The 16,376-nt window shown below is 34.7% G+C and overlaps 4 protein-coding genes across 4 annotated transcripts; 2 read left to right on the top strand and 2 right to left on the bottom strand.

Annotated features, from left to right (window-relative positions):
- Positions 1–321: 321 nt before the first annotated feature.
- Positions 322–1,565, top strand: PHYBLDRAFT_64645 (hypothetical protein; the record flags this gene model as incomplete). Its single annotated transcript, XM_018441330.1, has 4 exons — positions 322–369; positions 547–725; positions 824–879; positions 1,309–1,565. The coding sequence occupies 4 exons, from the start codon at positions 322–324 to the stop codon at positions 1,563–1,565; spliced, it is 540 nt and encodes a 179-aa protein (XP_018291723.1).
- Positions 1,566–2,346: 781 nt separating this feature from the next.
- PHYBLDRAFT_64644 (hypothetical protein) lies at positions 2,347–4,466 on the top strand (the record flags this gene model as incomplete). The annotated part of the gene is made up of 2 exons (XM_018441329.1): positions 2,347–3,301; positions 3,538–4,466. 2 exons carry the CDS (start codon positions 2,347–2,349, stop codon positions 4,464–4,466), a joined length of 1,884 nt encoding a protein of 627 aa, XP_018291722.1.
- A 107-nt stretch (positions 4,467–4,573) lies between these two features.
- On the bottom strand, positions 4,574–6,932 carry PHYBLDRAFT_77787 (hypothetical protein). The gene has a single exon (XM_018443297.1). It carries the CDS (start codon positions 6,901–6,903, stop codon positions 4,819–4,821), a length of 2,085 nt encoding a protein of 694 aa, XP_018291721.1. The 5' UTR covers positions 6,904–6,932; the 3' UTR covers positions 4,574–4,818.
- Positions 6,933–10,809: 3,877 nt separating this feature from the next.
- Positions 10,810–14,729, bottom strand: PHYBLDRAFT_186881 (hypothetical protein; the record flags this gene model as incomplete). The annotated part of the gene is made up of 13 exons (XM_018439296.1): positions 14,610–14,729; positions 14,418–14,511; positions 14,228–14,348; positions 14,010–14,132; positions 13,857–13,918; positions 13,610–13,782; positions 13,477–13,540; positions 13,077–13,392; positions 12,929–13,009; positions 12,449–12,475; positions 11,745–11,817; positions 11,330–11,621; positions 10,810–11,002 (listed from the first exon to the last, which is right to left on the bottom strand). The coding sequence occupies exons 2-13, from the start codon at positions 14,495–14,497 to the stop codon at positions 10,810–10,812; spliced, it is 1,605 nt and encodes a 534-aa protein (XP_018291720.1). The 5' UTR covers positions 14,498–14,511; positions 14,610–14,729.
- Between the last annotated feature and the right edge of the window lie 1,647 nt (positions 14,730–16,376).

Genomic DNA, 16,376 nt, shown 5'->3' with positions numbered 1-16,376 from the left:
CAGTAATATGCTTTTATTTCTGTGTCATGAAATGGACCAATGCAAGCATATCTGATAATGTACTTGCTTGGAAGCATTTGACTATAGAGTTACTTATAGACCAAGATCTTTTTCTTATTTTTTTTGCCCACAATAGACAGTTCAACTTATAGAATGACTGTTTATTAGCCTTTATAAAGCTTTTGTTTGTGTGTTTTTTAGTAGTCTCCTCAAAAACCCATCAGTATTAATTACCAAATATCATTGGAAGCGAATCCCAACTTGCACATGGACCTTTTGTTATAAGCCCAAACCTACAAGCTCTTTTTGAACTCGCTGATAATGGTAGTACCTAAGATAATATACCGCTTTCTTTATTGTGTCTATCATGTAAGACCCATGGAAAACCAATGATAAAAGTTAAAATAAATATACCCTGGAGGTATAGGAACACTAAAATCGCAATGGCTAATGGAAATCCTTGTATACTTCTGGTTGGAATGTATTATTCGTAATAGTTTTGGATATAGTTCTAGAAACTTCGTATTCCATACGACATTCGTATAGCACAGTGACATCTCTTCATTGATTCGTTATCTATTCGACCTCGGCTTCATCAGATTATTCCTGATAAGTTCACCTCTCAAAAACTTCATAACATGCGACCTTCGTATGGAGGACAACCGAGAATTACTGGGCTTTTCGTCACCTGGAATAAGCCTTCTGACAAGAGACGCTTGTAAAATGTAAGATTCCATAACTAGTAATGAGTCATAAATACCAGTATCCACAATACAAGGATAGTAAAAGGCTGTAAGTTATTGCATATTATTTCAATAATTAGTGCTTTTGTCAAGAATCTGACGCCTGTTATAGTAGAAGCTCAAAAGTTGGTTTCGGGTAATTTTATTGCAAGGGCAATGGACTATCATTTGAATATTTGTATGGTACATGTTCGCCTCCAATAATATTGGTAATTATTAATACTGATTGGTTTTTGTGCAAAGAGATCTAAGACGAAAGCTTTACAAAGGCTAATAAACAATCATTCTATGAGTTGAACAGTCTATTGTGGGCAAAAAAAAAATAAGAAAAAGATCTTGGTCTATAAGTAACTCTATAGTCAAATGCTTCCAAGCAAGTACATTATCAGATATGCTTGCATTGGTCCATTTCATGACACAGAAATAAAAGCATATTACTGCATTAGAAGAATATGCTAATCCAGAGTTACAACAAAGATTACAAATGAGCTGAACACCAGAGTAGTCTAGGAAACGGATATTGAATTATTCTACAATACGATAATGACTCAATAAAATCAAAAAGGTGTCAATAACAATACTTCTGCCTACTCGCCTGTCCAACAACGTGTCGCAAAGTATGCACAACATTGTATATATTCCACAAAAAAAATATCCAAGAAACAGCGCATTGGACAAGGTTCTATTTCAGTTACACCTATACAAATCACTAAGAGTAAATATTTCAGCTTTGTAGAAGAAGTTCTTGGACAAAAACAAATGCAAAATGATATGGACAGCGTGTTAAGACGAAGGTGTGGAAAAAGTCAATTTGTTGGGTAGATAAGCATTTCATTCAACACTAAGAATTTCCTTTCATTGCCGTAACGTTTAAGGACACACTTCTGCTACCATATTAAACATACTCTATATCATTTGCTATAAGAAAACCAACACAATGCAGTCTAAAATGAGCTGTAAACGATGAGTATGACCAAATGTACTTTTATGAAATGACCAATTTATTTTCAAACATGTGGGCAAATAGATTCCTTCTTTTGGACCAAACTACTGAAAAATGAAATGCTTTTTTATCTCTCTATTATCCAACTACTTGCTATTTTCAGCAAAAAAAAAAAGAATAAAAAAAAGGATTGTTCAATTGGCGGTGGAGGTACTGTAATACTAGAAAGGGGTCATACTAAGCAAGTGTGGTCAGGCTATATTCTGAATTTTTGATATCCAAAACGAGAAATAATTTCCATTTAAGACACATACATATTGGGATAATATCCACGAAGGCACATGATGCATTGTGGAAAGCTATTCAAACAGAACATTTTGGCACAAGTATTGTGGTAAAAAGAGGGCAGAAAGCAATAACCGTAAAATAAAGCAGTCCAATAGGAATTGCGCTGTAATTCATCTTTGGTCTTACTCAGCTCACAATTGGTAATTAAACCCCAGTTGGTGTGCCTTTTTACAGGCCAATTGCCTTTATTGGACTTCTTGTGTTTCTGTTGTATTGAATAAAATAGTTAAAATTCATTCTAATCGAAATAAAGAAGAAAAGGAAGAAAAAAAAAAGCTAGACAATAATTAACTCTATTGCTCTTTTGCAAACATGTCAACATTACCATTCGAAATTCTTTTGGAGATTGCGGGAGTCTTGACCACTCAAGATAAACTCAACTGCACCACAGTCTGTAAAGCATGGACTTCACCATTCCAAGAGTCCATGTGGGACTCTATCACTATCAGCGACAAACAGACACTCAACACTATTTGCAGAGTATCAACCACCAACCCAAGCTGCTATCAGAAATTTGGAAGCCTTGTCACCAGCTTGACCCTTGGGACAAGACTCAACATAAACGACAAACAACTCCATACTATACAATCCCTTTTTAACAATATCAAACACCTCAAAATACCAACCGTATCTCAGAGCTTGGATATATCCGAGACCAACGCTGATTGGAGTCTCTGGTCATCATTGGTAGATCTAGAAATCTACAAGCAACGAATGGAATCTGACGACGACATGGAAGAAATGCTCTACGCTTTGTCACTCTTGCCACATCTCAGGAAACTACATATCACAGAAGATTATGGAAGCGGAAATATTCCATATAGATGGCAAGCTCTTGAAGTCATACACACCTACCTTCCTCAGCTCGAATATCTGCAGATGGATGTCGCATTTGAGTCAATATACCCAGAAGACATTGAAGAGATCGATACGATCTCGCCAGCAAACAATTTGACGACTGCGAATTTCTTTTATGAGTCAATCGATATCCCATGGTTGTACTACTTTGCTTCCAAATATCCCAACCTACACACATTCAGATGCAACATTGCAGCAAATCCTGACACAACATACGCAGACTATGGAACCGACAGATTGTTGCTTTCAAAGCTGTCAAATATATTTCCCCGTCTTGAAACAATCTCAATTAAAGAATGCGAAAACAACGAATACCCACACGGAGTACTCTGTAAATTACTTTATGAGCACGGCCTAAAATTGAAGAATATCGAATACACTGCAGAGTCTAAAAGCAACTCGCAATATGGTAATATAACACAATTAATAGAAGAGAAATAAGAATAAGTAAAGGAAGAAGAGGAATAGGAGGAGGGGCATTTTTTGGGGCGAAAATTTTCCAAAAAAAAATCAGGGCTTTAGGGGTTGTTTTAGAGTAGAATATATATATAACGTACCCACAGTGCTTTCTACCACACCTTTTATTTTTATTTAATTTTTTTCTAATTCTCTCTATTCTTTTTTTTTATGAATATATATTTTTAGTCTCACAGCAAACACCAGAAGATGTCGTCTACAAATTTATTGATGCAAACGTATCAACCCTTGAGACGCTCACCTTAAAATGCTATGACTATTCAAGTCAATGGATGCCTCTAGTTGACCTCACTTTCTGGACAAATCTAGTTGAGCTGAATCTTTATTCAAGCTGGGGCTCAATCTGGTTGGATCGGATTCTGGATCGTTGTCCTGCCCTGAAAACCCTGAGATTATCTTCAGAGAACATTGTTGTATCACAAAGAACGTCAGATACTATCTCCCTGCACGGACTGGAATCAGTGAAGTTTGAGCACGCAAGTCTCAGTTCAGAATCGCTTAATTATATCTCTTTACGATGTCGGCAATTGAAGAATCTTTCATTGAGAAGTATCAAGGTTCGAGGATCAATCTTACAAGAAACCGGGAATTTGACCATCGATATCTCCAACGTATCTCTTAAAACTCTGGATTTTACGGACGTAACATTCTATCAATCATCTGGAGCCAACTGTACTTATGATACCGCAATCAACTTTATTGTTCTTGACAAACCAAGCATTACTCCTGAACTGGAAGGTAGTCTTGATGCAGGCGTCGAGATATCTGGTATCTATCACCCCGTACCCAATTCAAAGCCAATCTGGATTCATCAATTCCAAAGCTATCCCAAGCATGGTTATGCCCGCACATATCTGGATACGTACTTGCGAACTTTGACCAATGAACAAGCTACCTACGCCAAAAGATACTTTGACTCGTTTCAAAATAACATTGCAAAGTACAGAAAACCAGAATCAGGGATGTCATATCACGAACGGGGAGCTATGGGAGATTCATGGACTCGAGATCTTCATCGAGGCTATGTATCTGTCAGATGCTCATCCATAGAAAGATATCTTCTCAAAGGGTTCAAATGGGACATTGACTATATATAATAGCATTATATAAATATAGGTACATACACATATACATATATACATACACATACACATACACATACATATATACATACACATAATATATACATACTTCTTCTTTCTTTCTTTTATAATAACTTTAATACTTTAATATTTGGCTTTAATAATTATAATAATAATAATGATAATAATAATAATAATAAAAATCATTTAATCAACTTTTTCTTGCTTTTTTGTTTGGTGTGCTATACTATGCTATGCTATGCTATGCTATGCTATTCTGTGCTGTGCTATTCTGTGCTGTGCTATTCTGTGCTGTGCTGTGTTTGGTTTGGTTTGATTTGGTTTTTATGAGTCAAGATGATGTAGTTTAATAGTCTACGGTATCCATTGTAGATAATGTATACGAATCATGCTCAATATTCTCTTCAAAACCCTTGACGCGGTACCTGTCCACAGAATCAAAGTACCATTTTGCACATCCTCGATTGAGATCATTCTTCCACATATTCTTCGGTCCCCACTCATAGTCCCCACGTGTGATGTGTGAAGGCTCTAAGCCAGAGTCATTTTTGTGCTGAAACGATCTAAAGTACGTTTGAGCATACTTGCTTTGTTTTGGATCGAGTCTTTGCATCATCCCACTTAGACCAGTAGGGGTGTTTCCGAGGTAGTAATGGAACCAGACTTGAAAATTATCCTGAAGCAGGGAAATTGCACTTTGGCTAGTAGGAATACACATCTTGCTGTCAAAGTCAATGGAATGAATATGACCTGTTTGCTCTATCGCTAGTAGATTAATCATGACTGCATCTTCCTCGCTATTTGTTTCGTCATCTTTACTGTTTTGTGGTGATAATGGTGATAATGCTAATAATGATAATAATGATAAGGATGATAAGGATGCCGCTGCTGCTACTGCTGCTGCTGGTGATGATAATGAAGGTGGTGATTGTGATTGTGATTGTGATTGTGACAGATGTGATAGTGATGATGGAGGTGGAGACGGAAGCGAGTAGAATCTGATGCAGCTGAGAAGCAAGAATTCAAGTTTTGTGTGGGACATATCCAACCGGAGAGTTCCAGTATCTTTGTCAATGCGTCCAATCACTTTTAAGCCGTCCAATCGCATACTTGTCAGTCGTCTGCAACGTAACGAAATATAGGTAAATAATCTGGGGGTGGTCCGTGCCTCGATAAAAAAGAGTGACTTTAGACCATGTTCGGGCGGGGTAAGAGATGCACCTGGACTGATGAAAATTTCCCGGAGGCTTAATTTGAGATTCTTTAGAGAGGTGCATTGATCAAGAAGGTGGTCGAATGCTACAAAGCTTTCGGGAAGAATGAGGTTTAGATTTGTCAGAACAGGGCATCTGATGATTGTCATTGGGACCTTGCAGACGTCCCTGAAGCTATTTGTGGATATAAGCGTAAAGTTCTCTATTGTTGACGTAAAGTAGTACAGACAGTCGATGAAGAACTTTTCGACCAGCTCAGGTTTGTCAAAGTCCCAACGTACGTTGTAGTATAAGGACTTGAAGAAAACGCCAGCATGGGCCAGAGTTTGACGTATTGAGAGGTGCTCTGAGTCTGCTCTTGATCCATTGCCTTCAAAATAAGCGTGTTTGAGATTTGGAAAGATGGTTTTAACTTCGGAAACGAGTGCTCTGGCTTCTGACCGAGTTTCATAGGTTGCGCTTTCTTTTTCGATAGAATTGTTCCATGTGAGTGTGTGGATGTTGCGGTATTTAATAGAGAAGTAGTATATCCACTCAAACCGAATATTTTGGGCAGCGACTGTCAGCTTGGTAATTCTGGTGGGTAATACGATCGTTTTGAATAGTTTTATATCCTCTGCAGATATTTCTGTCAAGGGGATGTCTATGTGTAGCTCTTCGAGTTTGGGCAAAAGTTCATGTATGATCTCCATGTGTCTCCATGAATAGCCTTCAGAATTGTGACAGTAGCTTTCTGTCATCGTGAATTTCTTTAGTCCCGGGAAGAAAGATAGGATACTAAAGAGGTACTCGATGTCGTTGTTTGAGCCGAGTCTAGGTGCACTGATCTCAAACTCTTCCAATCCTTTCCAAAGCCCCCAATCTGCTTCTCTTCCAAAATCATTTCTAGTGAGAGTGTCGCCTTGGATGTGAAGATGGGTGAGGTTTTGAAAGGATCTTTGTAAGATATATAGTTGAACATCTTTTATGGATATGTACCATCCGCTATATAGTCTGCGTACAAGATGTCCATTCTTTTGGTATATTTTGTGGCGCGGATTAGATCTATCACAAATTTCGGCTATTTGAGAGTTACTTGTGAGGGTAATTTCTTTCCACAAGGAATCTTGAAATGGAGTTCGCCACGATTTGCAAACGATTGAGGCTTGAAGTTTGTCTCTGGTAATGAGGTTGTTTGCAATGTTGCCCAAGATTGATGAGGGTAATTTAGATGCCATGATGATGAGAATAATGTAAAAAACTTTCTCATTCTCTTTTTTTCATTTTTTTTTCCTTTTTTCTTTTTTTTCTTTTTTTTTTCATTAATTGCTAAAGTTTGAAGACGTAACTCAAAGGAGGGACAAATAGGCTAACAAAGGCAATATGGTGATCACACCTTTGCTTGACGGCTGCACAGCCTACAGTGAATTGGTATAAATAAAGCTATTTTGCAAAACTATATTTTATTAATGCTAAAGTACATATATACATATATATTATAAATATAAGAAATTTTTCTTTTTTTTTTCTTCTTATTCTTCTTTATTTGTTTCAATTATTTATACAATTAAACCTACGTGTTTCAAATATCACATAAATTTTAATTTTTAAACTTTATGTTTTGTCTTGGGTACATTATACATTATAGATAGACAGTGATCTTTACAGACAAAAGTCTTATACTATTATATGTCAAGATAATAAAAATATAATGGCTCTAAAAGCCACCAAACAAATGGACAATAGTATCAATACGAAAAAAAAAACATATAGATCTCCAGCTAATCTAGAAAATTACAAACACTTCTTCCCCTCTTCCTTTATGTATATGTATTTATATGTATTTATATTATATATTACTATATTTATTTATTTTCAACCCGCTTATCTACGGCTAATTTATATATTCTTATTATCTTGGCTTTTATTTTATTTTACATTAATTTTACATTAATTTTACACAAGTGAAACAGACCATCGTATCCTGCTTCCTTGTTCTTGTTCTTCTGTAAAAAAAACAATAAGGGATTCTGGAAGAAATCTCGGGTCAATGAGAGTGTGTAGAGTGGCTATTAAAGGAAGAGCAATATAAGATAGCATAATACTTATTCTTGATATCCAAATGTTATTACTAAGAAAGATGCTGTTAACATTTATTTTTATTCTGTTGTTTTATTATTTTTCTTATTTTATCTATGACGATCATGGTACAACCATCATTGTCAAAGTGGTGCCATAGTCGAGATGTTGAGTGTAATATATCTTTCCCTAGTACAAAGCACAATTTTACTGCTATTTATATGTAAGAAATAAACTAAACTGCGATCTGGATAGACATTCTTTATTATATCATAAAAGAAAAACTTTAATCCGAAAGGGTAAGACAACATATTTCTTTAATGCTTGTAATAAATTAATACATAAAACTTCTTTATCTACAAGGAAACTCATCTATGAACCTCTTTATACAATATACATAATAGATTTCCAAGCCAAAATAAGATGAAAAAGGAAAAAGGCATACAGGTAGTAAAAATTGAGCAAATTTTAATAAATTGAATAAAGCGAATAAAATAAGATCAATCCTGCTGTGTTCATTTAATCTACACAAAGCCATTCGATCTCAACAAATAAGAATAATTACAAAATTTTAAACTTGATTATATAAATAAAATATATAATATAATATAATATAATATAATATAATATAAGAGAGTAAGAGAGAAATGTCCGATTATACGGAAAGTTACTTTTTTATTTTATTTTGTAGTGAGCGCCAAGCATAGATATTTGGGCCGGGTCTATTGACGATTATGGCTATACTTATCCGCTACCTCCGAAATAAATCCTCATTTTGGGGGGGTACATTGGAAGGAACCGTTTGATTTATCTAATTACTTATTTATATTAGCCACATTTACACAGCAGCAAAATCAGTAGGTGGAATTCACATAATTATTCCTAACAAACGTGAATTCCCTTTTTATTTCCGTAATTCTGATTCTCTTCAAATGGTACACAAAGATTTTTAAAGATAAAATACAGCTCCTATCTTGAGTATTCAAGTGAATATGTAAAGAGAATAAAATGTAGTTTGGTCGCACACCCGAAACAACTAATCTAGCTGACCTTAATACAAGTCATTTCTATTGAAAAGGTATATGAATTCCAAGAAAAGAGTTATTTTGGCTCATAAAAATTAATTATGTTTAATAGCTGGTGCAATAATACGTAAGGTAGTTATAATTCAATCAACCCTTGTTTTTCTTGGAATTTTACAGAATATCACTCTCGTTTATTCATTCATAAATTCATTCATTTAGAGAAAATGACCTTTTTTTCTTCTTGGTTTATGTTTTGATAATCACGATAATTAATATTGCACTACAAATTAAAATATTTTTTCATATCTGAGCACAAATGGCAACAAGTGAAAGACAAAGAGAGAGAAGGATCGTACAGATGCCCGTGCATTTTCCATATAAAGTAACATAATTTGCAATATCTAAATTGGATTGTATTTGCAATATCTGTCAACATATTAAATATCCAAGAAAAACTATTCATCAAAGAATTTAATAATAGTTTGGCAATCAACAGTGAGTGCAAGTGTAAATGTTATTTAAGGAAATAGCAGCAGAATTACAAATTACAACTACAGTTGGAGAAAATATACGGCATCTTTATCCATATCCTTTATTACACATACATATATACTTGCGTGTTCAATTTTCAAAAGAGCAATAATAGTTTTAGGAAATTCATTACTTTCAAAAGCATCATTTAGTAAATATGCTTCACCCACAAAAATAAAGCTCGAAACTTATTCTCAAGAAATTTGTCTTGAAACAAGTATATGAAGCTGTCTACCAAAAATAAATACAGTAAAATCGCAACATGGTGATTTATTTTAGAGCCTTTTAGTTCGTTCTCTGCTAATTACTATTATTTGTTAATATAATGCTCATAATAATAATAATAAAAAAACCTAAGGCTACAATATACACATATATCAAATATTAAGCATATATATTCCCATATTTTGATTACAATGTACTTTATTTGTAAAATACGTTTTTCTTCTAAGAAGTATTGCCGTTGTTATTTCTGTTGTTGCTCATATGAAATATAGTAAAATTCAAATGCAAAAATAAAAAATCTATAAGAAAATATATATATACATAATTAAATGCTTTATTCTTACAAACATCACTACTGTTCTGATAATACTCTGTGCAAAAGAAACTATAGAGTCTGTCCATCATATAATGCGAATCATTTTTTGTGAATACACCAACCTTTTATTGACGGACATTTACAAATATCGTTTAAGATGTAAATATCAATATTGTCATTTTTCATCTCTCGATATCTTCATCAATATTGGTCTGCTGTTGGTCAAACAGACACTTAGCATCATCTCATTATTTAGTACACAACTTTACTTAATAAACAAAAACACAACCATTTGATTTTTTTAGGTGTATGTCCTGGGTAACTTTTGGAGCAAACACGCTTACGTGGTGTAAATATCGAAATTGCCATTTTTACATTTCTTGATATCTCCACGAATATTGGTCTGTTGCTAGTCAAATAAACACTAGAGATCATGGATCAATTTGCTCAACAATTTTACTTGGTAGCAAAAAAAAAACAAAAATATCCGATTTTTTTAGGTGAATACCCTGAGAGAACTTTTGGATCAAATATGCTTATATGGTGTAAATATTCAAAATCTTATTAGTAAATTGTTTTTTTTAGAGTGAAAAAATGAGATATTTTGTCTGGTATTTATGCAATCAATGTCAAACAACATCTGAATGATGGATCATAATGTACTCCACCAGGTTGCTTATATATAAAAAGTAGCTTGACTTAACCGATATAGAGTTATAGCTGAATTTCAAGATTTGATTTGCCATTTTGATCAAAATGCCCTTTTTTTATTACACTTTTCATTTCACCGGTAAATTCAATAATATTCAATGTGCATTTATATTATATAAACCAATTTAACTAACCTTTGAGCGATCCGAACACTATTATAACCTTCAATGAACACACAATACAATCTCGAAGCTCATAAAAAATAGACCTGTTTATTCGGACCATCGCATAAAACCCTTTTTATTTTTAAAATGCTTTTAAGTAATTATATTCTGAAGATCTGTGAATGTTATTACAGAAATATTAGATTCATTCAGTGTGTATATGTGTTCTCTTGGATCTTTGTGCTTTGAAGGTCTGCGAATGATTTCCATACGGTAACCTAAACCAAAGTGCTTTCCTGCAAAATATAATAAACCCCGACGTTCAAACAGCTTGGAGAGATCGAGGCTCAAGAAAGAAAATAACCATCAAGCGTGTAAAACAGATATGTTGACAGAGCGATTTCCTTCTAGAAGACTTTACTAAATCCTATAAAATAAAAGCAAGTCTTTTTAAGAGGCCTTTCTCTTGTGTTTTTCTGTATCTTGTATTGTTCAATATTAAAAAGTATACACACTTTTTAGTACCATATATAAGAATTAAGATATTATTCTTGTAATAGTCAAAACTCTTTTATATTTCTAAGAAATCAATCAGATATCGACTGTACATATATATACCAAGTACTTTCAAGACTTTAACAATTTTTAAACGCGTGTGCATTCTGGTTTTTACCCTAAAAACTCTTGCTTTCTATCATGAGTGGCTGTTAAAAGGATGCGCGAATCAACATTGGACGTCAGGCTGAATGAGAAAACTAGGGAATTGATCTTTAATGCGCAATGTTCTGGCAAACTCATTTCTGCAAAGATATGATGAGAGTTATATATAAGATAATGAGCTATTCGCATGAGCAGAATTGTAGTTTCTGATGGTAAATAAGGTTTCGCATCGTTGTCGCTCGTCTTTTTCTGTTTTTTGCGTCCTTTTTTGTTTACTTTTTGCTTTTTTTTCATAGTCTTTAGCTCTAGTAGTCACATGCATATGAAAATAGTCACGCATCTTTCCCCTTAATTTTTTTTTGAAGGGGCACACGTCAGCGATGAAAGGATGCAAGAGATGCGTAAAGTAGATGGAAGACTCCATTTACTTTGGTCCTCTTCACCGAAAAGGAACTCGTGAAACTCAACTCCGTTAAAGTAGTTCAAGTGACGATTGACGTTCTTTAAAAAAAAACTGTGTGTGTGTGTTAGGTACCACCACACTCGTCTGTAATATTTCTTTCTGGAATTGGTTTGAGTTTAATAAAGAAGTGCAGTATGATTGTACTGAAGTTCTGACGATATTCTATAGAGTTATAAATCTCAAGAGAAACGAGAGGTTTGTAACGAGTCTTAAGAGAAAGAAATAAAGGTGCGCCGGCTTATATCAGAGAAGAACTCTAAGACTTTGTGCATTGAGGATAAAAAAGTATGGGAATTGTATAATACAAATACACATATTTGGCCCAGTAAATTAATTGAAATAAAAGGGCCTGTGGTAGTTGCTGCATAAAACTCTGGATCCTTAATAGCACCCGTGTGTGGGTATATAGGAGATAACATTAATGTTGTGTTCTAGAGATACAAAGGTACCATCGAGTTTATAAGTACATGTATATAATGTACTGCTCAATCATATAAAATACTCTATATTCTTTTGATAGCACTTTCTACTGTAATTACGGAATCTGTCCCCGCATAATAAGAGTAATTTTTGGGGCACATCACTTTTACTGTCGGACATTTAACACGCTTCCTTAGATGGTAGAAATAGCGAAATTGCCATTTTTAAATCTATCGATATCTTCTTTACTTTTACATTTACAGGTTCTTTGAGATACTATCAAATAAAAGTACGATTTGTTTTAAGATCATAGCGCTGATGACAAACTCAAATCTCTACGCTTTTTTTAGCTACTTCATTCAACCATTTTATAAATTTATTCTCTGATTAAATATTTAACTAATCCGTACGTCCAAGATAATTAAAATTTTTAAAAAAATTATAATGAGCAGTAATGTTGAAAGTCTGAATCTTGGTATTACGTGAAGAATAGGGTAGCACATAAGATATATTAAAAAATGTATATGTATGCATAACAGAAGGTTGTCTATACATTATAGTTATTGTAAAACACTGTTATTTGCTTTACATATAGAAAAATACTGTTGCTGTAAATGTTAATAGAATAGTTCACGACACTGTAATATTACAACGTCTTTTAATAGCATAACATATAAAATAAAACAAAATAAAATAAACCAAAAACTATTTTTCTTGAAGCATCTTTACAAGCAGCTCTTTTTCTTCCATCTTTTGAAAAAGAGCTCTAAGGAACGGACCGTAGTCATGATCAAGACGAAGGTTATTAGCCTAGACAAAAAAAAACCACACACACGCAGTTAATAAAAAGGTTTTCTTTTTTACATGATAGACTTACCTCCTCCTTCTCTTTTTCTGCTTCTCCCATCTCCAAATCTTTTTCCAGATTACGTCTCTTTTCCTTGTGATTTTCTTGCCTGTTTCTTAAAAACCCAAGCATATTTCTTTTTATTTCAATTCTGTAATCTTCAACAAGTCTTGATCTTTTCCCCAAGACTTTTGAACGAAGATCCTGGGATCTTGATTCTTGTTCGGAAATTTCGTGATCATATGCTTCAACCAAGTCATTTAAGTCTGTAATTGATTCTCTCAAGGCCTTGAGTGGATCGGATATAACTGCCATCAGGTTATATGAAATTTGGCTTTCGCCCGTACTATTTTTTTAGATAGAAAAGAACACACACGCAGACACACGTATTAATATGACATCTAATTTTCACTAACATACACAAAATTACCTTCTCATTCGCTCTTGTAAGATTGGTTTGACTGTCTCATTCCAATTACTTAGAGTACATTTCACTAAACATAATGTACTTTATTAGCCACCACAAAGTAAATATAAAGTAAAAATAAAAAATAAAGGCTTACCGAGTTTAACAGGGGCTCTCTTCAGACCGTCTAATTCCCAAATATACCCGTTTTTGTAAATGTAGCTTACAAAATGAAAAATATCTTCATTGATATAGTCTCCATTCTCTTCATAATCGTTTTCTTTGGAAATACCCCTGGCAGAGGCTATTGCGGCTTCCTTGTCTTCTTCACTATCGAAATCGAACATGAGCCTTGAAGAACAAAAAACAACTCTTTTTTCATTCCTTATTTTCTTGTTTCTTACCATGCAAAGCTATTGTGTGTGTCGCGCAATAAAGGGTGGCTACCGATGGCTAAACCCGTATTCTATTATATATATACATTCATTCAGACGAGGAATAATAATAATAATAATATTTTTATGTAATATAATCTGCCCATCCTACTAAACACTTACCACTGGATCGAACCCTTTGGTAAAATTTTTAAACATAGTTAGTGTTTCACCAATATCAACTTCTTTATCACAGTTGAGTAAAACGCCCAAAAGAGCCAACGTGGCACAAGCATTTGTAATAACCTAAAAATAATGAATCCATGAATGAATGAAAATGGGTATTTAAAGCAGCGTAATAGAGAGATAGAAACATTTGTCAATTTTTAACGTGTACATACTTGGCAGGAATAAAAGACTTCCTCAGAATCAGAATCATGCGTAGAATGGTTATTAGGTAACGGTTCTTCTTGATAGGGCCATGCAAAAATAAACCCATGAACATTCTGTTGTTCTTCTGGACTAGAGAAATAAGAGAAATGTTAGTTTTGTGTGTTTGAGTAATAAATAAATTGTGGTCCATTAGCTTACCTTTTTGCGGTAAATATATTAGAGTCAATATCAAATACTTCTTGGACAACAATGTCATTTACACCATATTTGTTTATCATGGAGGTGAAAATGGCTGGTGTTGTCAGAGTTAATAAGTATATAAGTATATATAATGTTAAAATGGTTAATTTGAGATGAGCCCAACTTTCATTTTCTTATATTTATTTATACCTGGATCGGATTCAATAAGGCACCATGGTAAAATAGTATGGACTGAATTTTCAGTAGTAGAAGTGCTTGATCCATCTCGAGCACTTGACTCGGCTCTAGAGCTTGACACGGTTTGAGCACTTGACTCGACTTGAATATTTGACTCGAATTGAGTACTTGACTCAGCTTGAGTACTTAACTCGGCTTGAATACTTGACTCGGCTTGAGTACTTAGTTCAATTGGAGCATTTTTTTTAGCTGGAGCGCGTGGTTTAGTTGGAGCGCGTGGTTTAGTTGGAGCGCGTGGTTTAGTTGGAGCGCGTGGTTTAGCTGGAGCGCGTATTTTAGCTGGTGTACGTATTTTAGCTGTAGTATTTTTTTTAGCTGTAGTACTTTTTTTGGTTTTAGCTTTTGGTTCAACTTGAGCACCCAGTTCAGCTTGAAAACTTGGTTCAGTCTGTGAATTTGGTGCGGCTTCTGTACTTGGTTTAGTCTGTGTATTTGGTTCAGTCTGTGTATTTGGTTCAGGTTGAATACTTGATTCAGTTTGCATATATTGTTCAGTTTGTGTATTTGGTTCGACTCGAATACTTGGTTCAGATCCAGTGCGCAAATTAACTCGGGTGCGTAATTTAAATTTAGTTCGTAGTGCAAGATCAGCGTATGGTTTCGCTTTAACGCGTCGTTTAATTTTTGTTTTTGGCTGATCTTGAGTGTTTATTTCTAATTGATTAATTGACTCTAATGGAAGAGTTATTCCAGTGTTCTCAATTTGAGACGTTAGAGAAGGCGAAGCAGTTTGGACGGATGGCTCCGTATGTTCAATTGGGCCAGTTTGAGCTCTTTCGCTGTATGCATTTGAATCAGTATGCGCAGTTGGTTTAGTGTGTTCACTTGAATCAGTTTGAGTCATTCCGTTATACGTAGCTGATTCAGTGCATATATTTGGTTGAGTATGCGTAGTTGGTTCAGTACGGGTAGTTGATTCAGTACGAGTAACTGATTCAGTGTGTATTGCTGGTTCAGTATGGGTAGTTGGTTCCGTTTGTGTAATTGATTCAGTGTGCATTGTTGATTCAGCATGAGTAGTTGGTTCAGCATGAGTAGTTGGTTCAGCATGAGAAGCTAATTCAGCGTGAGTGGCTGGCTCAGTATGGATAGTTGGCTCAGTATGAGTACCGGATTCAGTATGGGTAGTTGGTTCAGTACGAGTAGCTAGTTCAGTATGGATAGTTGGCTCAGTATGGATAGTTGGCTCAGTATGGATAGTTGGCTCATTATGGATAGTTGGCTCAGTATGAGTACCAGATTCAGTATGGGTAGTTGGTTCAGTACGAGTAGCTAGTTCAGTATGGGTGATTGGTTCAATGTATGTAGCTGGTTCAGTATGAGTAGCTAGTTCAGTATGGGTAGTTGGTTCAATGCATGTAGCTGGTTCAGTATTACTGATTGGTTCAGTATGAATAGTTGGTTCGATATGACTAGTTGGTTCGATATGACTAGTTGGTTCGATATGACTAGTTGGTTCGATATGACTAGTTGGTTCGATATGACTAGTTGGTTCGATATGACTAGTTGGTTCGATATGACTAGTTGGCTCAATGTATGTAGCTGGTTCAGTATGAGCAGTTGGCTCGATATGATTAGATGGTTCAATGTATGCAGTTGGTTTCGTTTGTGTAGTTGATTCAGTGCGTATAGTTGGTTCAGCAAGCGTAGTTGGTTCAGCATGTGTATTTGGTTCAGCAAGCGTAGTTGGTTCAGCATGTGTATTTGGTTCAGCAAGCG

The sequence above is a fragment of the Phycomyces blakesleeanus genome (genome assembly GCF_001638985.1).
Source record: "Phycomyces blakesleeanus NRRL 1555(-) unplaced genomic scaffold PHYBLscaffold_10, whole genome shotgun sequence".
Classification (NCBI taxonomy): Eukaryota; Fungi; Mucoromycota; class Mucoromycetes; order Mucorales; family Phycomycetaceae; genus Phycomyces; species Phycomyces blakesleeanus.
Note: the sequence above shows the minus strand (reverse complement) of the source record. Positions and strands in the feature narration are given on the sequence as shown.

What these genes read in the sequence shown, in the direction of transcription:
- PHYBLDRAFT_77787 (XM_018443297.1), bottom strand. Translation starts at nt 6,903, where the DNA reads ATGGCATCTAAATTACCCTCATCAATCTTGGGCAACATTGCAAACAAC.